Raw genomic sequence first — 25,222 nt, 5'->3', positions numbered from 1 at the left:
CCAATTACAATACAATTACAACCAATAAATCAAGAGGGGGAGGGGGAACTTCTGACTTCAACCTTAAAAAAAGAGGGGTGGGGGGCGCACTTCAAACAAAGTTAAAAAATACTTAAAAAACCTTTCGGAGTAATTGCCAACACAACTGTCTTATACTGGCATTCCATTTCCTGCCATCTGGTCAGTGCAGACACAAGTAGTGCTGAGAAATAAAGTGTCCCAATACAAGGTATACAGATGAGGTAATTTACAACAACACATAAGTTGTTACTCTGTAAACCCTTGCCCCCCCCCCAACAAATGGGTCTTTTTTTCATGCTTATGCAGTGACTCCTTAAGTAGCATTTTAAAAACTTCTATTTATTTAAAAAGGCTCTTGGGTGGCATTTCAGAGTCCTCTGCATTCACTTTCAGTTTCCTGCCAAGGTCTGATGCCTGTTAGGAGATCCAGCTGTTTGCAGCTCTCCACATCAGCCTCTGCTACACCTAGAGTCTCTGAGCTACAAGGATAGGATGTGAAGTCTTTGATTTATAACCCTCCTCCCCATCTCAAAAGAAAGAATTTATTAGTCATAAGTGTCCTGTTCAAATCACAATCCAGTGCAAACGTAATTACAAATTGCACCTCTGGCACATCTGGTGCTTTTAGCTTCTGCACAAATTCAACATGGTAACCCTCACAGCATTCTAGGGCATAAAAGGGTCAAGAACAATACATATCCACGGTTAAGTGGCCAAAAGGAAGAAAATTACCCTGCCACACAATCAGAATGTTTTCCTTATTGTTGAGAAGCATTATAATGAAAGGAGGCTTTAGCTTCCTCTAAAGCTCACCATTATATTCACTAAAGCCATCACCTTGATAAAGTTACTACAGCCAAGATGGGATACAAAGTTAGATAAATTCATTAAATTCAACTTCTCAAATAATTATGTTTATCTATGATGCCTAGGTGAGAAAGGCTTATGATTCTATAAAGGTAAGAGAATGGGGAACTAAGACTTTAGGTCTTAAATTATGTTGGAAGAATTTTTCCTAGTCCCCACAAGCAGCTACTGTAATGAAATAACAGGAGAAAATACAGAGCTGATGGTTTTGCTATTGTGCTTAAAAAACTAGGCTTCCTCAGTGAAGCACCTGATAAACTTAGGTGGTTGGATTAGTGGAAAATCCACTTTACACACACACAAACACACAAAAACTGGTGACTTTTTCCATCCCCAATCCCTGCACTGCTGAGACAAAATAAGTTTTATGGCAAAGGATCCTTAATCCCCAGAGACGCTTTGGCTTGTGGTGCTTTTTTAAGGCCTCTCTGCCCTGCCCAGTACCATGGGTTGAACGAGGAGTGTATAAAAATGGGAGCTTTAGGAAGCCTCCATGGTACAGGGCTGCAGGCCCCTCAGATGTGAACGTGAGACACCCACCCAGCGAGACCTTTACACAGGGAACTTAAATCTAACCTTGATAAATAAAACCAAACGTTTATTTACACCAAAGAATTCCAACACTGGATCTTTCACATATGAAGGACAAAGTATTATATATATACACACAGCAAGGGGTGGCAGGGCTGTAACAAGAGAGTTTATAGTTTTCCCACAATTACAGGTCTACCATTTCAGTTTCACTGGAGACAGTGGCCCTGCTCCTACCTCTCAGATACATTTACAAGACCGAGGGGCAGGTCCTTCTCACTGGATGGCAAGTGACAGAAGGGAAAGGTAGGAGGAAAAGAAGGTAAAAGCTTAAAATGAAACAGTGTGGCCACATCTTCCATTAGCTCCCAGAGTTGCTAGCATGAAACCTATATAGACAATGTTTTTTTAATTTTGTAAAAAGCAATAAGTTATGCCCAGTAACTAACTGAATTCAAAATGGCCAAGTCAAAGAAAACTGAGAAAGATTTTGCCTTCCCCCTCCTACCAACTATAAGAGCATGTTGGGAGATGAAAGGGGAGAGGACCAAGGTAAGAAACCTGGGAGGAAAGGTTATTAAAATTTTAAACTAAATTGAGACTAAACTTATAAGTGAGTTGGATTTAGGGTTAGGTCAGTAAGACATGATTCATACTGAACAGAAGTTTTCAGGACCTGTCTGCACTTTGGGTAGATTTTCAGCATCTCAATGTAACTAAGACATTTCCACTAGATTCACCAGGACAACCCCATTGAAGCACTTTTAAAGTGATGTAAGTGATTAGCAGGACACTGCTCTTATAGGTTGAGTTTTCCCTTCCTCCTTTCTTCCCACCTCCCTTCAAGAAGCTATATTTTTGTAATCTCTGGAGAAGAGCATGAGATACAAACCCCCAAAGTGGGATGGTGGGGGAGCAATGGTGGTCATGGGAAGAGATCTCCACCCAAATGCAGCAGCTGGGATTGAGGCTGGTTTATCTTTGTTCTTTAGTGATGAGAAAGTGAATTTGGAAGGAGAAAAAAATTTGTCCGTGAAATACTCCACCTGCAGGTAATTTTTCAGGGAATACCCTGAGTTATGAAAAGTTCGAGTTAAAAAGAAAAAAAAGAAAAAAAGAAAAAAAAAAGAAAATCAGCCTATTATAATTTTTTTTATGACTGAACTACTATAAATCCACAAGCAACGGTTCAGACACGGTGCTTCTTAAGTATTTCACCCCTCCCCACCAGGCGCAAGCTGCATCAAGGAGAGAGTGGACTCCCCCACCTCTGCTCAGGCATCAGGAGACAGAAGGGGCCATTACTGCTGAGCGCCAGCGGCAGCCGGAACAGGCATCCCAAGGGGATTGGCAGCAGCAATCACTGGTGAGCCTGCCAGAGGTCCGAGGGGTGAAGGGGTTGGCACTGAAGAAATCCCTGAAAGAAAACATCTGACAGTGAACCAGAGAAGCAACCGCGGAAATCGTAGTCCCCAGTTTTTCACAGCACCTACCTCAAGAGCAACACAAAAATTCTTTTCATTGAAGGCATCTCCTTGGCCAGATTTTTATAAATTAAACTAATTTCAAATTAAATCCTCACAAATTAAAATGGCAAATTCTAATAAATTTAGGAGACAGGTAAAGAAATTACGCTTGGAGAGTTTAAGCAGTTTGTCCAAGGTACACAGCTAGTAAGTGGCAACTATGCTTGGATTCCAATCTAGGTCTATCTAGGGCAGAACTGCCCAACCAAACTTTCTGCTCTGTAATCTGTGCTAACATGGTGGTCATTAGCCACACGTGGCTACCAAGTACTTGAAATGTGGCTAGTGCCAATAAAGAACTCATTTTTAAATTGTATTATATTTTAATTGATTTAAATTTTAATTGATTTAAATAGCCACATGTGGCTAGTCACTACTACTATTCTAAACAGCAGATGGCTGGAGTCAAAGCTCATGTACACCATGCTGCCGGCTAAAAATTCAAAATCACTAGAAGTCATTTTCAATGGAGAAAGGAGCATTTCCCATCTCTAAGCTAAAATAGTGTTTTAGAATTTATTTCCATTTGGTTTCTTCCACCTATCTGATGATCAGAATTACCTACTGCCTTCAATAAGCCAGTTATTCAATTTTCAAAATGTTATATTTTTTGAACAGGCACTATATCCAAAAAGTCCAAAAGAGTACACAGTGAAAAATCTCCCTTGTCCTGTCACTTGGCTAACTTACGGTACAATTTCTGGGGTGTATCCTCCCAGAAATATCTTACACATACATATGAATAAGAATATTCATATAAGAATCATAAATAAGAGTATTATATACTTTTGCCCACTCCTGTCTTGGACATGGTTCTGCATCTTGCTTATTTCATTACACATTAACCCTGAAGTTGGAGCCAGAAAAAAATATGTAACATTTACTCATTCTTTTTCTAAGGCTATATAGCATTCTACTGAATTGTTGTCCTGTAATTTATTTAACCAGTTCCCTGAGAGCTGTCTTCAGTGTTTTGCTATCATAAATAAGGCTACGATGAGTAACTTTGGATGTACATCATTTTGCACACAGGCAAGATACCCAGAGAATAAATTCTAGAAGGCAGCTAGTTCTTTAAAAAAGAGTTGGGAAAACAGCAATTCTTCGAGGGTGTCTGAGTAAATGCCCTCACTATCACAGTGTACCCACGTGGATGTTGCCTACATGTATAATTCTTAGAAGATGGGCCTATAGTTTCTTTTGAATAATTGTACAGTCTGTACAAAAATCTTGCTTTAATTCATAATGACTCAATCATAATGAAAAATAATTTCATTTAAACCTTTACAATTTACTAGGAACACTGTAACTGTTCTGGGAAAAAAAAATCATTTTTAACCACAAATATAGCCATGTCTTTCTGTGAGAAATTATTGGGATTCTGGTCTAGAAGAGGCTGTCGATACCCTACGATACCCTACTCAAGGCAGTGTCACTAAAGTATACCACGTGTCAAAAGCATCCTGAAACCTGGTGGAAAGAGCCACACGGGTCAGTATGTTAATAAGGTAATCATTACAGAGAAGAGGAAGTCCACAAACCAGGCCACAGAAACCAAAACTAGGAAGAATAATTGACTTCTGCCTTTTTTCTTTTTTTAAAAAGGAAGTTTACCGATGAACTGACCTGACATCATATTTGCGCTGCTGACAGGTGTACTACCCCCTGGCATGCTAGATGAACCCATTCGAGCCTGGTCCTTCACAACAGTGTCTAAAAAAAGAGACAGAAAGGTTAGGTTCTGTTATACTTAACAATTAAACTAACGGACTTAAAGTAATCACCCTCATTCTTTGCATTTTATTTATAATCCGCATTATTCTCAGAACTAAGGTGGCAACTACCAGACAAATAATAAAAAATAGAATTATCTTTCCTGTCAAACCATGGTAAGGCAACCTCTTAAACTAAATGGTAGGAAGATGAGGTAGAGCTCATTTAAAACAAAACTGATCCCATTAGGCCTTAATGAGACAACAGGATCTAACCTGGCCTAGACAATGATATATTATCAGAGTGAACTTGTCTTACTGCCATCCACAACTCAGCTGGTCAAGCATGGTGCCAAATAGGCCAAAACTATAGGGTTGTGCAAATTAGTGCTATGACCACAGACTATACTCTCCATCTCACTTGGCCTGTCAGTCTGCTTCAGGTATAGAAGACTGGGTAAGAGTATAATCAATTCCCTACAAAACCATTCCACCATTGCCTAAAGAACAATCTAACATCGAAGCTAACATTACAGTGAGGATAGAGTGGGTCTAAGTGACATTTTCACCCAAGAAAGCGCAGTTAGCTACACTCACAAACCTAGATCAAGGTGTTCATATGGTTAAGATTTTCAAGCCTCCTTGGCTCTCTCTAATAAATGATTACCAGAAATAGGACAGATAAGGGCTGTTTGTTATAATCCAACCACTCCAGACTAGCCCCTGGGAAGTGTCACCCACACAGTAAGAAAAGCAGTTTATTTAGGAGAGATCACGTATCAGGTGCTCTGTAACACAAGAATCCTTCCTACAATTCTGCAACAGAGTTGCTATCACCGTCCTTATTTGAAGAAACCAAGGTTCATCATGGGTGAAGTGCCGCAAGCTAGGCAGAATTGGGATTCCAACTGTTCTGTAGGACTGTAGGCTCAGAGCTTTCTTCACAGCTTATATTCTCCTTTGCCTTGTACAGTCTGCTGGGCAAGCCTGCACAGGCTCTGTGGATCAGTTGGACTCACAGAAATAGGGGTGCTCCATGGCCTCTCTTGCAGTGAGCCGTGACTGGTGGTCGTATCGCAGCAGCTTGTCCAGGAAATCCAAGGCCTCGGGGCTGACAAGGTGCTGGTTTTCACTGTGGACAAAGCGCTCCCATCGCTTACGGGAATGTCTGCAGAGTCAAAAGGGGAATGAGAAACAAACTAAAGGGCAGAGAAGCCCAACATTTCACTCCTCATTTTCCTTAGTGGCTGAGAGCCCAGCCAATAGCAGAGAGAGAGATCAAAACTCAAGAGAGTAGTCTTATACCACTCTGCCACTAGGGAGACAACAAAGCTAATTGGAGAGATTGGAAACAGGAGTGTTGCAGAAAAGGGAAATCTGGGTCTTGACAATTTTATGAAAATATAATTCAGGTTACTTTGCAGGACTGAATGCTTCTACACAGTGAGGAGGGTCAGGTGGCTGGGCTAATCAGACCTCTTTCCCATCCCCACACACATTCTTGGTATCTCTGCCATTTGGCCAGCAAAAGCCTTTGCATCAGGAAAGTCCACCACCTGATAAGCAGTGAATGAATCAGTATTGTGTCTAGTCACTGTTTTCAGAGTCTGTCATCTGCACAGTAGTTTTGAAGCATGCATTTTCTATTACTATTTCTTTCTCTTAAAGAGGACTTTGTCGTTTGGAGAAGCAAGCTAAATCAGGAGATTTTGATATCTGATCCAGCTGTAACTAGAGTCTACATTTCATTCATTTCATAGGAATCCTCTGACTATAATGTCTACATGCGGACTCCTGTTAATCTGGGAAAATGGTCATTCAATCCAGTGCTTTTATCACAGGCCTGCCCATGAAGCATGCTGTAGCACTGAACCACTGACAGCTGAGCAGTGTTGGCAAAGAGAATGTAACTATTTTGAAGAACCAAAGTGTCCATTTATACCCAAAAGTGTTTAAGGCAGGGATGCAGAGATTTTGTTTTATGATTTACCTGCCCAAGATATCATTGAAACGTGGATCTAATTCAATGTTGTATTTGTCGATATAGTCATATAAATCTTCTGTCCCCAGAACCTTGGCTATCCTCACCAACTAGGATTGAAGAAAGACAAAAACCCACAGGACAAGCACATTACTTGATTAAATCAACGTTAACTATGGCTACATTAACAGAAAGGGATCATCAGGGCTACAGGTATGAATGCTACACTTCAATTTACTTCATAAAATTTCCACCTAAAATTCCTCAAACTATTACTTAACGTGAAGGAAAAAACAAACTGCTTTATAACCTGGTTCCTTCTCCTTCAAATGTCTCTCTGATGAAGTCTTACGCTTTTTCCCCCTTACAACCCAGCTGAAGGTGTCACTTCTTTTGGGAAGTTTCCTTTGTACACTTGGACTACGCACTCCTACCACAACTGCCTTTTGTACCTTGTCTACACTTCTACTCTGATATTTATAACTTATTTCCTTATGTTTGATTCCTTTGCCAGACAGACTATGAACTATTTGAGGACTAGTCTTTTTTTTTTTCCCCCCTGTATTCCCCAACCCTGCATGATGCCTGATATGGAGTAACTGCTGATTTTAACTGATCTTCAAGGACAAGTGGACCTAGTATAAAAAACACCATCTATATTTCTAACGACATATACAGCCATTCAATCCGTATAACGTGACAAAAGGATCACAGAACTACCAATATAAACCAAAAGGTTGGAGAAAACATTCCCAACTCCAGTGAAAGCTCACATTAGGAAATTCTAAGGTACTGTCCTATTTTACAATAAAACAACACAAATTAAAAAGATACAGAAAAACTGTGATTTCAAAAGGCTAAACTGGTAGCTTCCAAACCACCAATCTGAGGAATAATGTCAAGCTGGCTGAATAGACCATAAATTAAAAATTATTATAGGGCCCCACCCTCAGAGATTATGAATGAACAGGTCTCACATAGGGAATGGGCATCTGTATTTTAGTAAAAACTACTGCAGTTTCTAAAGAGTAGCCAGACCTGGCCTGACCTAGGTTAGACCAGTAAGTTCCCTAATGGGAACAACATATATCACCTGATCATAATTGTCATGTCCATGGAAAAATGGCTCCTTCCGGAAAATCATACTTGCGAGCATACAACCCAAGCTCCACATATCCAAACTATAATCATACATCTGCATTAAAGAAAATATCACTGTCATCATAAATGAAATGACGAGAATGAATTATCTTGTATTTTCAAAATAAGATATTAAAAAAAATAATAATCACTCCATTGAAAAGTCTGAATACCATTATCTTCATGTACTCTTCTCAGTTTCTTCTTCGTATTTCCCCCCCGTTTTAAACAGTCTGTACATACTATTTCGAATTACATTTTCCACTTACATAAGAACATCTCAAACTATTAACCCACGGAAACCATTTAATGTGAAGTATTATTTTATTGCATAAATGTTTCAGAATTTAATCTTTAATTTCCCCCTAATGGGATCACGTTTTGTTTTTCACCTTTATAAATAATGTTGTAAAAAATATTTTTATGCATAAAATGTTTGAGCTCAGGGTTATGTCCTCAAGATCCCAGAAAAGAAATTTCTAGGACAAAGTCTGAAGTTTTAAAGGTTCTAATAATAAAACTTGAGAAGACTAGGTACTCCTAAGGATTTTGTTTCTGTGAGGATATGAGGACTTTTTTTTCTTTTTTGGTAGGGGGAAGGTCTTTATCTAGAATACAATTTAGGAAAATTGTAGAAAACATTTTTTTAGTTTACTCCTTAGATTGGTTAAACCTAGCTTATAATTCTCAAACTAGCTCTGGAGTTTCTGATTAGAAAAAGTATCTCTAGAAAAGTATACTTTTTCTTTAGTTAGAATCAAATGCAGATCTATTCATATAAAATTGACATTATGGTGATAAAAACATTAAGTATGATAGACAAACTAAGGTGATTCATATTTTACATTCATTTATATAAAAGAGCGAGCCATGGAGGTGTGTATAAATGACCTACTCAAGAGCATAAAATGTTATTTTTTTGCAAATTATTTACAAAATAAGCAAAAAAATAGGCAGAAAAATTTATTTGCCTTTCTCTTCTCACCTGATAGTCTACAAGTAGTTCAGGACCTTTGAAGTATCGGGAAGCAACTCGGACATTATATTCTTGGCCAGGATGGTAAAACTCAGCCAAACCCCAGTCTATTAGCCTTAGCTGTAAGAAATAAAACAAAACAAACAAAATAAACCATGAGCAATTTTATCTTTCAGGCTACCACCACACTGCCATTAGAGTACTCTTTCAAAAATATCGGCCATGTCACTCTCTACTGAAACCCCATCAGTAGCTACCTATTATTATACTTAGAATAAAAATCAAACTTAGCTTGACATACAGAGTTCTCCATGATCTAATTCTTGTGCTCCAGTGAGACTTTCTGAAAGACAGTCTCATTTTGTGCTTCTGTGAATTTCTTAAATGGCTCATCTGAGCAGAATGTCTCCACTATCCATCCTAGAATCCTATGGTGAACATTTCCTCATCTTTTGAGTATTTGTTAGCCCTTTCACTGAAGTCTTTTCTAATTATCCAAGTAGAACCAACCATGGCCTTTAGCATCCCCTGAACCTCAGATATACTTCTTTAATACAACCTAAAACTATCTACTGTATATTTGTTTTCTATCTTTCTTTTTCAATATGGAGTGTAAGCTCTTTGGCAGTAGGGGCTGTTTTATTCACCTTTGTAATTTCTAGAATTCTATATAATACCCACCACACAGGAGAAAAATAAAAAATATTTGCTGAGTGAATCAAGAGAATCAAGAGAAAAGCCACACAAAACGGCTCTTGAAAGTGTGAAAGTACTAGCAAGGACAAGAAGCAACCTTTGCTTAGTGTGCAAAGCACAACCATGATTTGAAGTGTGAGCAGTAGGGTTTAGCTAATAATGCCTGACTACTCTGTCACTGTCTAGGTAAGTTCACTGTTAACTAGATACATTGTTTTCTTTTAGTACACAAAGGGAAATGTAACAAAAGGTATGAAAGAAAGTATAACTTTTTAAGTTATACTTTTTAAGTCTTTTTCTTCTATGCCTTAATGTAAGTGCTCCAGAGCTATCCATGTGCTTCCTTTCTTATAAGTATCCCTAGATGACTATTTCTGGTCCTGTGGCTTCACAGACAGCATATCAAAGTTTCTTACCTATACTCTCTAGCCCATGCCTTCTACCAGCCATCTCTTCCTCTGTGACATCTTGCAGGCATCTCAAGCTAAACCTCTGATTATTCCCCGTAAGACTCGTTTCTCCTACAGCTTCCCTTCTCAGCTAAAGGGAATTCCATTCATCTTGTCATTGAGGCCCCACATTTTTCACTCTGGACTTGTTTCTCTTATATCCCACATTTAATGTTAACAAATCCTGTTGGTTCTACCATATTTTAACCATTCTCATCGCTTTCACTGCTACTGTCCTGGTCCATGCCACCACCATCTCTTGTCTGTTTTCCTGCAATAGCGCCTTCTCCTAACTGATCTTCTTGCTTTCACTCTTGCCCTCTATTCTCTACACAGCAACCAGAATGATCTCTTTTAAAAGCTTTATATTTAAAAATTATTATAAATTCACAGGAAGTTGGAGATATTCTGTGTGTACCCTTCACCCAGTTTGGTAATATCTTATATAACTACAGTATAATATCAAAACCAGGAAACCGACACTGACACAATTCACACAGACCTTATTTTTCTTCAGTTTTACGTGTGTGTGTGTGTGTGTGTAGTTCTATGTAATTCAATCATGTGTAGATTTATATAACTTCCACTAGAAGATATAGAATTGTTCTATCACTAGAGATGTCTCATGCTACTCCTTTCCTTCATTTCCTTACCTTTGGCAACCAATCTGTTCTCCAACTCTATCATTTTGAGAATATTATAAATGGAATCACCAGCATAACTTTTTGAGATTGCTTTTTTTACTCAGCATGAGATCCATTCAAGTTGGTGTATTACCAATAGTTCTTTCTTTTATTGCTGAGTCATACTACTCAGTAATAACACTACATGGTACAGACATACCACAGTTTGATTAACCATTCACTCACTGAAGGACTCCCTCCCCCTTCCCAATTCTGAGCTATTACAAATAAAGCTGCATTCATACATAGGTTTTTGTCTGGACCTATGTTTTTGTTTCTCTGGGATAAATGCCATTGCTAGATTATTTGGTAAGCATGTTTGTTTAATTTTTAAAGAAGTTGAAAAACTATAAATTAACAGTTTGGCATTTTCCAAAATGGCTGTGCCACTTAGATTCCTACCAGCAATGTGCGAGAGACTGAGTTTCTCTGCACCCTTGCCAGTATCTGGTATTGTCACTATTTTTAATTTTAGCTGTTCTGAAATACATGTGTAGTAAACTTTTTAAAACCCAAGTGAGAACATGTCAACCTTCTCCTCAAACCCTGCAAAAGCTATGCATCTTCAGAGAAAAGGCCTGATAATGATAATTAGGGTTTTATATGATCTGGTTCTCTTTACCCCTCTCTCCCCTGTTCATTCTGTCCCAGTTCTATCCTGCTGCTGTTCCAACATGCCAAGCACATTCTTGCCTTAGGGCTTTTGCATCTGGAATATCCTCCACCTGGGACATAGGTTGCATGGCTGGTTCCAAGGGTTCTCCAAAAATGTCACCTTTCCAATGAAATCTTCCCTTTACCCCTTGTTTAAAACTGCCAACACTCTCCACTGTTCCTTATTCCTAACTTATTTTTCTTCCACATCACTTTTAATTTTCTAGCCCACTAATCTCCCCCAAATGCAAGCTCCCCATGGAAAGAATCTTTTTACTATTTGTCTCATGCATAAATTCCCAGCCTCTAGAAAAATACCTATTACACAGCAGTGTGTACCTGAAGAAATATTAGTGGAATGAACACATCACCTACCTCCACAAAGACTACAACAGAGAACCATCACTGCCTAGAAAAGTATGCTTGGTTACCATATAACACTGAAATGTTAAAAAGCACGCAGCTCTCATTAAAAGCACTTGTAGAGCTCAGGGGCCTCATGACACTTGCTGATAAGCAGCAGCATTTTCTAAATATTTCATTCATTTCATAACTGTGTACACTTAATTCTTTTAATAACCCAGAGGCATGCAAGGCAAATATTATTATGCCTGTTGTAAAGGTAAGAGGAGGCAAATGAAAAAGGAGTTTCTCAAGATATTATTCAATAAATAAAATGAGAAGCCAGTTTCCCTGCTTAAAACTAATGTTTTGCCCACTACACTAATGTTTTCTTTTTGATATTCTTAGGAATATGAATAATAGTTTAAATTTTCTGATTTCTTCATTCATTCACTCACCAAATATTTGTTAAGTGCCTAACAGGTACCAGAAACTATGACAGATGCTAGGGATAAAGTGCTGAAGATAGGCTGTTCAATATATTATGTTGATAAAGAAGACTTGTCAGTCTATCACTTTACCTGTCAGTCTATCACTTTACCTTTCTGTGCTCATGATCAATCATGACATTATGGGGCTTCACATCTCTGTGCATAATTCCCATGCTGTGGCAATAATCCAGGGCCTGTGGGAGGAAAAGAAAGAAAGAGTTAGCATGTATAAGAGTGTCTTTCTAGTTAAAGTCCTTTACTTTTTCCTTCACAGTTTTCCTTCTAGCCTCATAATACCCCTGGCAATCAGGGTTAGAGGACAATCACCCACATAGCTATTCTTCAGAGACTTGTTCAAGATCCCACCAGCTCATGGCCTCTGAACATGTTCTGTTCTTGCACAGTTGTTTCAACATCTTTTCTGTTCAAAAAGACCCAACGTGTACACCAATTGCATCACTTCCAATTTTTACCCCTTACCCAAAGCCTCGATTATTTTCATAAACATAGGCCCCTCAAAAGAAGAAAACTAGTTTGTACTACAACTTATTCTGTAGCAGCCAAGAGTCTACAATAGAGGTTGACAAATCATAGCCCATGGGCCAAATATGGCCTGCTGTTTTTGTGAATATTTTATTGGAATACAGCCATGCCTATTTGTTTGCATGTTGTGACTGCTTTCACATTATAGCAGCAGAGCTGAGTAGTCTGGGAAAGACCCTATGGTCCACTGAGCCTAAAATTTTACTGTTTATCCCTGTAAAGAAGTTTGTCTACTCCTGATTTATGACATCAAATCCAATTTGAAAACCATGTGCAATCTCAAACTTAGGTGAAGTGAGTGGCATAACCGTTGGAGATTGCTAATCCTGGCCTTTAAGTCAGCTGATGTCATTGGCCAAATAAATTCTTGTCCTTCCTGAAGGGCAATTTGGGTTCCTATGGTTCCCAGGGCAGGCAGGCATATCCTTAACTTTGTGAAGAACTGCTTGCCACAGATTGCATGAGCCAATGGAAAGATCAAATATCTCTGCTGGCATAGTCTCTTCAAGGTACTCCTAAGGTTCAAATGTGGGCTTTAAGTCAACCCTCATTTAGTAAGAAACTTTAGCCAACATTTAGCAATTTTCTCACTTATAATGCTGATCTCGTGACTCCCAAGAGCAAGCTGGTGATCCCACTTTAGAAATCAAAGTCCACTCTACCTCAGCAATCTCTAAGTAGAAATTTACATAGTCCTTAGGACAATGACTGATGGTTGAGTTAAAAGTTTACTGTTTTACTTGTTCAACTTTAAGTGAAATAAAGTACACCAGAAGCCAGCACATTAGGAGCTATTTTTACAAGTTTGGACAATTGTTAATTTTTATAGGAGCAAGATGGAGATTACAATTATTTAAGGGATCCCAGCTCTCTTCTAAATAAAACAGCCTTTCCAAAGCATTCTAAATTATATTCCTACTAAGCCCTATCCCATAACCCTTACATTAGCAGAAGAGGCACCTTCTTTCAACATATTTTACAAAGTTAATTCACTGGCTTTTCTACAGTCATCTGGGTTATTTAACAAGGGAAGATCAATCTAGAAATATTTAGTATTCAAGGTCCCCTTACCTTCAGAATCTCATACATGTAAAATCGAATATCATAGTCTGTTAACGTCTGGTACAATTGCTGTTAAAGACAAATGCAACATTTGAGCCATGAAATACTGCTGATGGAAGGCAATTTCTCATCCTCATTTGTTGTAATTCAAACCAAGACTTGGCTCATTTGCCATCGTTCCAAGATCTGTCTCTACACCAGTCTCTACTTCTCCAACATAATATTCACTTTAAAGAGATACTTTGGGTCTTCAACTCTACATGTAAAAGTGAAGAATTACATAAATTTGTATTGCTGAAGCTATAATCCACTATTGGGAACATACCAATTCATATATGCAACATGCATCAATATATATTTGTAATTTGAGTTTGCTTTTTCATTTACCGCCTCCCACCCCCATGTCTTCTCAAAAAAAGCATTTTGGCAAGTACACAGCCTCCTTAGTAGGGAACTAACCCATCTTTGGCTTACATAGTTATAGGCACTGGGTATGTAGATAGATGGCCTGCTGTCAAATCTGTCAAGCTAATTTAACAGAACTATTCCTGTCCCGATTTGGAAGTAGACTCTGAACAACTGTTATGTATCCTTCCCAGTTTCCAGAGTTGTAGTTTTGTTTTTGTTTTTGTTTTTGTTTTTTTTTTTTTTAAAACAACATGCACATATCATTAAATGGTTAGTGATGTCTTCTGACAATGTTTTCTCTGAATTACTACTCTGGTTCTAAAACAGTTCTTCCTTTTTTTCCTCCTCTCAGCAAAAGAATTCACTCATTTATTGATACCTAACATTCTTGACACTAGACTGGTACAAAGGCAAGTCAAAACCCAAGAGAGTGCCCACATTCTTCTGTTGTACTGGAATTGAGAACTGTTTGAAATAAGTAGGCCGATGGATGGGCTAGAAGTCAGAGATAGCTATTGTAGAAGTTTGTGTTGTAGCAGAATTTATACTACCCTTCCCCACTCATCCCTTTTTAAAATCTAGAGCCCAGTTTCCGAGGAATCCTAAAACATAAGCAGACCTTGCTTTTACATACACAATACATTTCTTCTTGAACACTGTCATTTTAAAGCAAAATGCCCTAGGCCAGACATCCTACTGAACACGTTATTGCTTTCATCAGCAGAAACTATCAAATGAATGGTAAAGGTGGCGAGAAGTAAATGTATGGCTCATTAAAAAAAAGCATGAAACAAAAGGGCAAAACATCAAGAGGTAGAAAGTGGGCAGTTTGTACAGGAGTATTTTTATCTTAAAATTTAACACTGTAAAGATAAAAAGCTCTTTTTAAGCTAGTAAGATGAAAGTTCTTCTAATAGTAACATCCCTAAAAGGATTTCTATGTGGTCTAAAAACCCAACAACTTGAAATAGTCAGTTATATATTATACCTTGAAGTCTGTGTTGTTTACATGTTCAAAAACCAAGGCAGGGGTTCGTGACTAGGGGAAAGAAAAAGAAAACACTCATTAGCAATAGCCCTGGCAGCTTTAGTGGGCACAATGTTTGCGGATGCTACGTGGTGAATTTGGCAGTCCTTGCCTCAGTAGCAGGAAACCCTCTATTGCTACAAGCCCTCCCCACTCTGATCATCACCACATTTAGGTCAGTTTTGGGATGGATTTCAAACAGAAGACATGGAGCTGAAGTCTCACCAGGCTGTAGGCAGCCCGACAATGCGCCCATCGCCCCTCGGCATCGGACCTGAGTTTGCAAAATGGATTAACACATTTCAGTTTCCAGTGCTATCAGTCTCTTAGCCTAGAAGAATAAGAAATAGTCTGTGGGTGGAGGTCTCTTTGAAAGAAAGACCCAAGCTAGTTAAATGGTATAACTGATTAAGCACTTTTAAAGCAGGACTTAATGGTAGAGGGGGGCAACGAAAAGAGGCCAGCTGTGCTCCAGGGCAAACACCACCTCAGCCCTAGTGGGCCTTGCTAGTGTCTACTATACACTCACCACAGGGTCTTTTACAATGTCCGCCAGTGTGATGATGTTGGGACCACCTCGCAAATTCTCCAAAATCTTTATTTCACGCTTGATTTTCTTCTTCTTTACTGGCTGAAAGGGTAAAGCAGCATCGGTGAAATAAAGCATTTCAGGGTATTTCAACAGGTAATGTAATACATAAATGGCTTACTTATGAGCTCCTTTAAGGAAGGAAATGTGTCAGACTCTACTTTAAATCCTATTCTCCTAGCCCTGTGCCAGGCACTCTGCAGGTCCTTAGCAAATGTTGAATCGAAAGAAAAAAGGTTTTCATTTCAAAGATCAAACCTCTGTAGAATCAGCATTTAATTCCAATCATCAGTCTTAATATGTTAATTTTTTACAACTATACAAACTAGGAATTATGAATGGTTAATAATACTAAGGTCTATCTTGGAAAATCTTTTTATCAATTGGGATGAAACATGGGCTCTTTCTACTTCTTCCTCTAAGTCTATATAAACAATCAATAGAGGTTATGGAAACAGGAACAAGAACAGGATGGCCAAACCATCTTTGTGCAGCATAACCTTGTGGGTTTGAAGTGGGCCTGGAATTAAGACTGCCTAATGCAAATCCTATTTTGCTAGCTGTGTGTGCCTACGGGCAAGTTATATAACCTCTTTAAGCCTTTCATTATGGATAAAATGATCAACAAGAATACCTATCTCATAAGACTGTTGCAAAAAAGAAATGTGAACCCCTTCCCTCTATTTTAAAAAGACCACTATGTAGAGTCCTTTGAGTGTATCTTTCATATTCCTTTGTCCTCATCCATCATTTCACATCTGTTGTGGTATCTAAGGAGGGCTTTGGTCCAACTGCACCTCCTTCACAAGGACTTCCTTCTAAATAGTCTAAAACAGCACTGGTCCAAAAGAAATATAATGCAAGCCACATATATATTTTAAATATTTTAGTATCTATGTTAAAAAAGTATTTAATATATTTTAACAATATATTCAAAATCTTATTTCAACATGTAAATCAATACGAAGAATTACTAATGAGTAATTTTATATATTTTTTTGTACCAAGCCTTTGCAATCTAGTATATTTTATCTTTAGAGCATATTTCAATTTGGACCAGTCGCACCTAAATGCTCGAAAGTCACATGTGACCCCATGCCTGCCATACTGAACCACGCAGGTCTTTCCTCGGATATCAATCACTTCAGACTACTGACACGCTGCATACAATTCTCAGAAATTGTTTTAAATTTATATCATCACTTCACTAACAAGACTGGTGGCTACTAAACCACGATAACCAACAACCCGGATTTTAACCTGGATTTTTGTTTTAAATACACAAATTCCCAGGACCCACCTAGACCTGTTGAATTAGAATCTGTACAGTGTTCTTAAAATCTCTTGAGTCGACACTGAAAAATTGAGGCGATTCATATACTAAATTTCTAGTTTCTTTTTGCAAGAGTATCAAGCAACACTGGACTTGCACTATAGCAAGGGAATAATTGGTTGGAGCTGGAGCACATGCTGCAGCACCCACTCACCTCCTCTAATCATGGGCACTTACATCAGACTAGCTGCGTGTCATCTGCCTGCCCTCTAAAGGCCTGTATTTGTGACTGCGCATCTTTACACAGTAGAGGTAACATTTATTGAAAATAAAAGCATGGAATATAACTAAAAGTAGAGAAAATCAGTTATTAGGCAAACAAATCAATATTAGACCTAGGAGAGAGAAGACTGAACCTTTACTCCCTTCCTCTGCCATAATCTAGCTGGTATGACTTGAGTCAAATCTCTCTTGTTTTGGTTTCCTGATTTGTCTATTAATTTCAGAGGATATAATAAAATAAAGGTGTTAAAAGTCCTCCAAAAACCTTTTCAAATGCTGCTTTAAAAAAGGCATCATCATTACTTAAATCTAAATTCCAAATACCTCTAAAATTATAACCTCTTCTTGTACTCACCTTGAGAATTTTAACAACAACCTTTTCATTATTTGTGATGTTGATGGCTTCAAATACTTCACTGTATTTACCCCGGCCTAATTTTCGAACCAGCTGGTAGTCATCTTGATTTCTGTGAACAAAAAGAATCATAAGTCAACGATTTAAAAAGTTCAAATTGTCAAGCACTAATTCAACTTATAAACCTCTATTACTAGTAGGAGTAAAAGAAATGTTATTTTAAATAATTTCCAAATTGGTTACTTTGTATTTTTTTAATTGGGCCAATTAAAAATGTCTGTCTGTTCCTACAATTAGAAAATTTAAGCCTTCTAATTATTCTTTCAAATCTCAAACTGTTTACATCTCTGTTGACATACCACACATAGCCAGCCTGTATTAGGGTTTGTTATGTACGCCTGCCTCCAATAGATGGCTTTCCAATGGAGAATAATTTTTATATATTCCTGTCTCCCAGTGCCTGGCCCAGTGCTGACACCTAGCAGGAAGTGAACATGTTATAAGAATACTTCAACTCGGCCACACTTGCAGAGCAGCCGATTTTTAATGGGCTTGCAAACATAGAGGGTTGACCTCCCACTTGCCTTCCAAGGCGAGCTCTGAGGACAGTCCATATAATAGAGTTTGCAAACCATACTACAGATAATGAACCATAGTTAGGAGTACCTTCCTCTCCTTTTACCCATATTCCATGACCACTAAGCTACATCAGATGTTTGATGTAGCTTAAAAAATAAGGGAAAAGCCAATATTTTCTCTCTGCCTCTGCCTACAATTTAGATGACTTTGCTCTTAAGCAGCTGTCCCCAATCCTTTTGGCACCAGGGACTGGTGCTCCTATGAGAATCTAATTCTTGATGATCTGAGGTGGAGCTGAGGCGGTGATGCTAGTGCTTGGGAGTGGCTGCAAATAGATGAAGTTTTACTCGCTGCTCACTTCCTGCTGTTTGGCCCGGTTCCTAATAGGCCACGGACCAGTACCAGTCTGCAGCCTGGGGGGGTGGGGACCTCTGCTCTAAAGAATGACAAACATGGTCCTTTTAGTAAAGCCGAAATTCTATTTATTCCTGCTAGAGACGCTGAGAATTCAAGCACCTAAAAAGAAAGTGAATGAACAGAGAAAGCAAAAGATACTAAGGAAAACGAACAATGCAGTAGCATGGCAATTTTAGAGGAAGGCTCTTAGTTCTGGTTGAGTTCTCCTCCTGCAAGAAGGTATAGAATCAAACACAAACAACCAAATAGCACCATGCCAAAAACTCGAAAGGGCTGTTTAGTGATAGTTAAGCAGAACTAAGTGCAAAGCACTCAATTTGAATACAGTGGTTGAAGTTTCTGTAGCAAAACACAGGTATTTCTAGAGTCCAAAGCCCATGACATAAGAGGAATTGTTAGATTATTAATAATGACAACATTAATTGGTATTGTACCACTGGTTTTTGATGGCATCTTTGAAGCACACTATGCTTCCTTGTGCAGAGGCAATGTACTTACTGTTAAGAATCATGGCCCAATCATGATTAAAATACATCCATGACAATTATTTATCAACTTACAGACTATGGACAAAGATGGATAGATATAAAATGAAGCATATAGGAGCTGTAGCTTTATGAGTTTTCAAATTGCTTTCTTTTGCATTTGACTGTCAAAATATTATCACGAAAAGTTATAACCTGATCAATTAAATACATACCATGTTGGTATAAAATATGCAAAAATCCAAATGAGGCTGCATAAAGAATCAGAAGCGCAAATGTAGCTTTTCAAGATGGTATTTGGGCTGAATCCCATGTTACACATGCTTAGTCTCATGATAAGGGTAAATGTTTTAAGGCTTTAATTCTGCTTCTCATTAGATAGAGGACACCTTTCTGGAGAACTGTTTCATCCTTCAATATCATCATGAGACAACATTCTCTGACCTCAAAAATACTTTACATAAGAATGTGATGTTTTTAAAGCCTCCCAAGTATTAATTCTCACCTAACTGCAAAGCCCTTAGTTGAAGCAAATTGATAGGCAACTCTTTGTTACCAGCTTTGTATACAGAATATATAAATCTGAGAAAAGAATGAGACTGAAATTAAATGATAAGCCTATCAAAATTGTTAATTTCCCAAAGCAACGCCATGCTTCCTCATTGGAAAAGAAAACACAAATCAGACTTTGATCTTGCAATTTATAAATGCAGTCATAAATCTCTCAATAAATCCACAAGAGTCAGCCCTTTGGTGAGTATAGTGAAGTGAAAGGAAACAATTACCCCCATTCCACCACATGTGACTCGTAATCCCAGTACTCTCGGGGTCTGTGCGTATTAACATCTGTGTAAACTCTGGCCCTGCTTGGCACGGGTCCCGACATGTCAGACAGGTTGGCGGACAAAGCTGGACTTGATGTTTGGAGATCTGGCAGTCACTGTGTTCAGAGACAGCTGGGGGTAAGACTTTGTTTCAGACCTGTTTTCTTCAAACTGCAGAGACAAAATGCACAAAGGCCAATAAATTATTTTTTTAAAGTATATGGCAAGAAAAACCAACTTATAAGAATGGCCCCAAATATACCTCTGATTTTCTTACCTGTTAAACCAATACATATATCCCAACTGTGTCAACAATAGTGTTTCCTATAACATGAAAAAAAACCACAAACCAAAACCCCAAGAAACTTAAACCTATATTAGCCCCAATCCTATTCTGCAATGTAGCTTTTTACCTCTCATCTAAAGTTTGGATGTTCTTTGTATCAAAATTTAACATCATTTTATACTGATCCAAATCATTTGGGGAACCTTATATAATAATCAGTAGATCCTTGGTCATCATTTGACACACTTAATTTCATTAAAATTTTAAAAAATCAGGAATCTCCTCTTGATTTAATACAGGGACAAGCTTAATAAAAACTGGCAGAAAACAGTAATATATATTGGTTGAACTAATGCAAAATTTGAGAGAAAACTGGTAAAATTTTAGAAATATGATTTCTACCGAATCTATAAATTAAGTCTCCTTTATGTCTTCCTTGACTCTTCTGATTCCTATAGTATCCGTTGATTCCCGTCACCCTGCATTCAATTAAAAATGTACCGAGTCTCCAGATGTCATAACCTGAAGAGGACATCATCATCACCTATGCAGTTTTCTGGCCAAGACTGTATAACTTCAATCTAATTACATGGAAACACTGGACAAACAGAAAACGAGGAAGATTCTATTACGGTGGAAGGGAAAGGTGCTCTTTAAAAAAAAAGTCAATATTATAAAAGACAAAGGAAGGCTAAAAAGACATGACAACTAAATACAATGTCCTACCCTAGACTATATCCTATACTGGAGGGGGGAAGATGCTATTAAAAAAAAACCCAAAAAACAATACTTTCAAGATCAAATGACAAAAGTTGAATTTAGGTGGTAGATTAGGTATACTCAAGAGTACACTCACACATGATAAAGCAAATGGGGCAAAATATTAAATAGGTAAATCTGGGTAAAGGGGATACAGATTTTTGTACTACTTTTACTTTTTGTTGAAACATGTATTTTAAAAATTACTGTAAAATATACACATGAAACTTACCAGTTTAACCATATTTAAGTGTACAGTTCAGTAGCAATGAATACCTTTATTTCTTGGGCAACCATCACCACATCCTCCATCTCCAAGATTATTCACCATCCCATACTGAAACACTGTACCTATTAGACACCAACTCCCTCCTCCCCCCAGCTCCTTATAAACACCACTCTCATTTTTTATCTCTATGAGTCCGACTATTTTAGGTACCTCATTTAAGTGGAAACATAGAATACTTGTCCTTTTACATTTGGCTCGTTTCATTTAGCATGTGTTCAAGGTTAATCCATATTGTAGTGTATGCCATAATTTCCTTCCCTTTTAGGGCTGAATAGTTCCACTGTATGTATAGACCACATTTTGTTTACCTATTATGTCATCAATAGACACTTGGGTTGTTTTCACTTTTAGGCTATTGTGAACAATACTATGAACACTGGTGTACAAATATCTTTTTGGAGTTCCTGCTTTTGATACTTTTGGTTGTATACCCAGAATCAGAATTGCCTGATCATCTGGTAATTAATTTTTTGAGGTTTTCCACAGTGGCTACATAATTTGTTATTCCTATCAGCAATTTACAAGGGTTCCAATTTCTCCACATCCTTGACGTCATTTTTTTTTTTTTATAGTAGTCATCCTAATGGATGTAAAATGGTTATCTCATTGTAGTTTTCATTTGCATTTCCCCAATGATTAGTGATGCTGAGTATTTTTTTCATGTGCTTATTGGCCATTTATATATCTTCTTTGGAGAGATGACTATTCATTTGCCTTTTTTCTTGGGGGGGAGAGTTGTTGAGTTGTGGTTGTTTATATACTCTGGTTACTAAACTCTTATCATCACAGATACATGATTTGCAAATATCTTCTCCCATTGGGTAGGTTGTCTTTTCATTCTGTTGGTGTCCTTTGTTGAACAAAACTTAATTTTGACGAAGTCCAATTTATTTTGTCTTTTGTTGTCTGTGCTTTTAGTGTCATATCTATACTATTTTTATTTTTGTCTCATGTAAATTTGAAGTTATTTCCAAATAAAAGGTTTAAAAATATAGGTATAAGACAACTAGAAAACTTACCCACAATCACATAGCTACTTAATACCAATTCTTGTAACAGTGATCTCTTTTGCCATGTAATCAATCATAAACTAGTTAAATAACCATAGCTAACATCTACAAGCATTCACTAAGTGCCAGCCAGATATGCACATTTGCTGTGCTATACTTGGATTTTATTTAATCCTCAACACAAAAGTGGTAAAGAAAGTTATCATCTCCATTTTGCAGATGAGGAAACTGAAGTAAAGAAAGGTTAAATAATTTGTCAAAGGACACATAGTAGAGGAACTGACATTCAACCAGACTATAACCTAGAGATAACTGTATTTACCTCATAGGTTTGTGGTGAGAATTCAATGAATTATTGAATGTGAACTGTTTAGAACTGTGCCTATTTGAGAGCTCTAAGAGATCCGTTTATGACAACTGCATGCCTTTACCAACTGTATTTAAGCTGGAGTTTAGTTACCATACCCAGAGGAGATAAGCCAGAATAGATGTCTCCTTATGCTCATGGTTTTAGTGGCTTAGAGCTTTCAGAGGTAGAGAGACTAGGATGGGGGTTAATGCTATACTTGGAAGTGTGACAAACACAATCGGTGATACTCTCCCTGCAATACATGAGATCAAAAGATCCATGTATTATATTATCTACTTATGAAATCTCTCATCCATAAAACTCCTATAACTTGCCTCTCTTCAAATCTGGGGTCCCATAAGTATATAATTCAACTCTGGGTTCCCATGAATATAAATTTAAATAGTCAGAAAACAATATTGTTCAAATACTTACAAAAAAGTGAACCTAAACAGTCTTTAAAATTATTTCCAAATATTTATTTCTTCAGTGTTATAAAACAAACAGGGTGATAGTAACCTAATTTATCTTTACCTAACATTGGTTAAGTGTAAAACGCACACCCCAAACAAGCAAAAAACCAGAAAGCAGACTTTTATTGTAACTTTTGTTCTTCCAAAAGAAATGGGCCATTTTTTGTTTTAGGGCTGCTCCCTTTTTTGTGGCTATGATATCTGCATTCACAAGACACTAAGAAGATGGGTAAAGGGGTATGTGTGTGTGTGTACACAAACAGCCGAAACAGTATAGACAACAGCTGAAACCAGTGGAAATACTGTCCCCAGGCATTTATGGCTTTTAATGACACTAAACTACTAAATTAGCTTCTGCTCTGATAAAAACAATATTTTCTCTTCGGTTTCTATATTTATTTATAGGCATTTTATTCTCTTGGTTAATATTTTAAACCTAATAGACACCCTTTATCTGTGGATCTCAAAACCCTTCCCCATCAGTTTAAGAAGTTTGTAAAATTGACACAAATTTAGTAACTGGGATTAGATACAATAGTGTGATGAAACAGGGAGTGGAGTCCTGGTTTCAAACACCCAACTGGCTACAGGACTTCTCTGCTGGGCTTCTTCCACCTTTGGTTCATCATTTACAAAACCTGCCTGCCTAACTGCACTTTTACAGACTGAAGATCAAGTGAGATATCTTCCAGAAGCAGCTCAGAAACACCAAAACATGTAAATTATTAAATAATTATGCCATAGCTCCTTAATGAAAATAAATAAGCAAAAACTCATCTTTAAAAAGGCCACAGCCTTCATTTTTAGTTACCTTTAAAATACAAAAATGATAGGAGCTGTGGTTAATTCCTAGTCTCTGAGGGCCAACTCATAGGTGGACATAACATTACAAAATGAGACTTCATTTCTCCCTGGAAACCACCTGACTCACAAGGAAAATACTCTCCAACTTCCATTTACTATCCCATTTATCTATCACACTCTTACCACCCAGTCTTCCTCGGCTCTCTAAAGGCTTTGACATTGTCTGTGAAGAGCAGAGCAAGACCATTCATAATGAAACTCTTGAGATGATTCTCAAGTACTCGTCTGACTGACCCTTGCAGCTTTTTGCCTCATTAGCTGGGACCCTAATTTATAAACTGGTGGATTTGATTCTCCACTGGGAGTACAACTACCTATTTTGCAGTACCCCAAAAAGGTGTTTGCTTGCTCTCATGCATACCAAATAATCTTATAGTAAGACAATCATTCATATGAATTTCAAATAGTTGGCCTTCATTAAGTGCATGGAGAGAAGAAAACAGGTTCTTGAACTGTATGTAGCTCAGCAACTTCAGAAAAATAAAATGGTACAAAGAAGAATGGAGGAGGGTAAAGGTATGGGTGGATAAGAGGGGATGTGAAAAGACAAAAAAGAGAAGTCATCAAAGATAAACATTTTATGCAGAAACAGTATTTCATTTGTACCTCTGTAAATGTGCATGTATATTCACATGCAGCCTAAGAGGAAGGAAACACAGGAACAGTTTATATTTCTCAATTATTGGTTTGGTTCTTTCATACATTCCTTCCTTTGTTCATCCCTTAAATACATAAGAATTTACCATGAAAAACTACTAAGCTAGGCTTGGGGAATATAATAATGAGCAAGGAATAACAAGGGTGAGACAAATATGCCTTTAAGATTTTATTTGTAGACTAGGGATAATGGAAATTCATCAAAGAGCTTTAAGCAGAAAGTGACCCACCTGTACATTTGATCTGAAAAAGTTTGCTCTGGCCAGGTATAGGACAGGCAGAGAGAACAGATTTAGGGAGAGACAGGAAGCTGTTGTGTGAGAGATGATGAAAGCATGGCCTATGGTGGTCGCAATAGAAACAGGTGGACTAACATGAGGAACAAAATTTTATGGTGTAAAATCAATAGCTGTGGGTGGATTGGATAATGGGATAAGAAGTAGGAGGTGAGTTTTAGATTTCTGGCTAGACTGTTGATGCCATTCATGGAAATAGAAGATATTCTGGAAGAGAGTCACAAGTAAGGTTTTGGGCTTAAGGTTAAAATGGCTTTGAGACATTAAAAAGGACACCAAATAGGCAATTAGATATTATAAAAGTCTGGAGTTGAAAGAGGTTCTCA

The 25,222-nt window shown here is 37.7% G+C and overlaps 1 protein-coding gene across 2 annotated transcripts in view; it reads right to left on the bottom strand.

The window, feature by feature from the left end:
• Positions 1 to 1,465: 1,465 nt before the first annotated feature.
• CSNK2A1 (casein kinase 2 alpha 1) overlaps positions 1,466 to 25,222 on the bottom strand; it is a 44,390-nt gene continuing 20,633 nt past the window's right edge. For both annotated transcript variants that reach the window (XM_006921680.3, XM_015597067.2), the window contains exons 2-13: positions 19,875 to 20,084; positions 17,609 to 17,720; positions 15,639 to 15,740; positions 15,071 to 15,121; positions 13,684 to 13,743; positions 12,180 to 12,263; positions 8,764 to 8,874; positions 7,732 to 7,833; positions 6,648 to 6,748; positions 5,677 to 5,825; positions 4,572 to 4,658; positions 1,466 to 2,836 (exon numbers count right to left, since the gene is read on the bottom strand). In XM_006921680.3, coding sequence (XP_006921742.1) covers positions 2,721 to 2,836; positions 4,572 to 4,658; positions 5,677 to 5,825; positions 6,648 to 6,748; positions 7,732 to 7,833; positions 8,764 to 8,874; positions 12,180 to 12,263; positions 13,684 to 13,743; positions 15,071 to 15,121; positions 15,639 to 15,740; positions 17,609 to 17,720; positions 19,875 to 19,975 — 1,176 coding nt within the window. In that variant the 5' untranslated portion in view covers positions 19,976 to 20,084 and the 3' untranslated portion in view covers positions 1,466 to 2,720. The remainder of the gene's footprint in view (positions 2,837 to 4,571; positions 4,659 to 5,676; positions 5,826 to 6,647; positions 6,749 to 7,731; positions 7,834 to 8,763; positions 8,875 to 12,179; positions 12,264 to 13,683; positions 13,744 to 15,070; positions 15,122 to 15,638; positions 15,741 to 17,608; positions 17,721 to 19,874; positions 20,085 to 25,222) is intronic.

The sequence above is a fragment of the Pteropus alecto genome, unplaced genomic scaffold, assembly GCF_000325575.1.
Source record: "Pteropus alecto unplaced genomic scaffold, ASM32557v1 scaffold45, whole genome shotgun sequence".
NCBI lineage: Eukaryota > Metazoa > Chordata > Mammalia > Chiroptera > Pteropodidae > Pteropus > Pteropus alecto.
The sequence above is the reverse complement of the archived record's forward strand: the minus strand, read 5'-3'. Positions and strand labels throughout refer to the sequence as shown.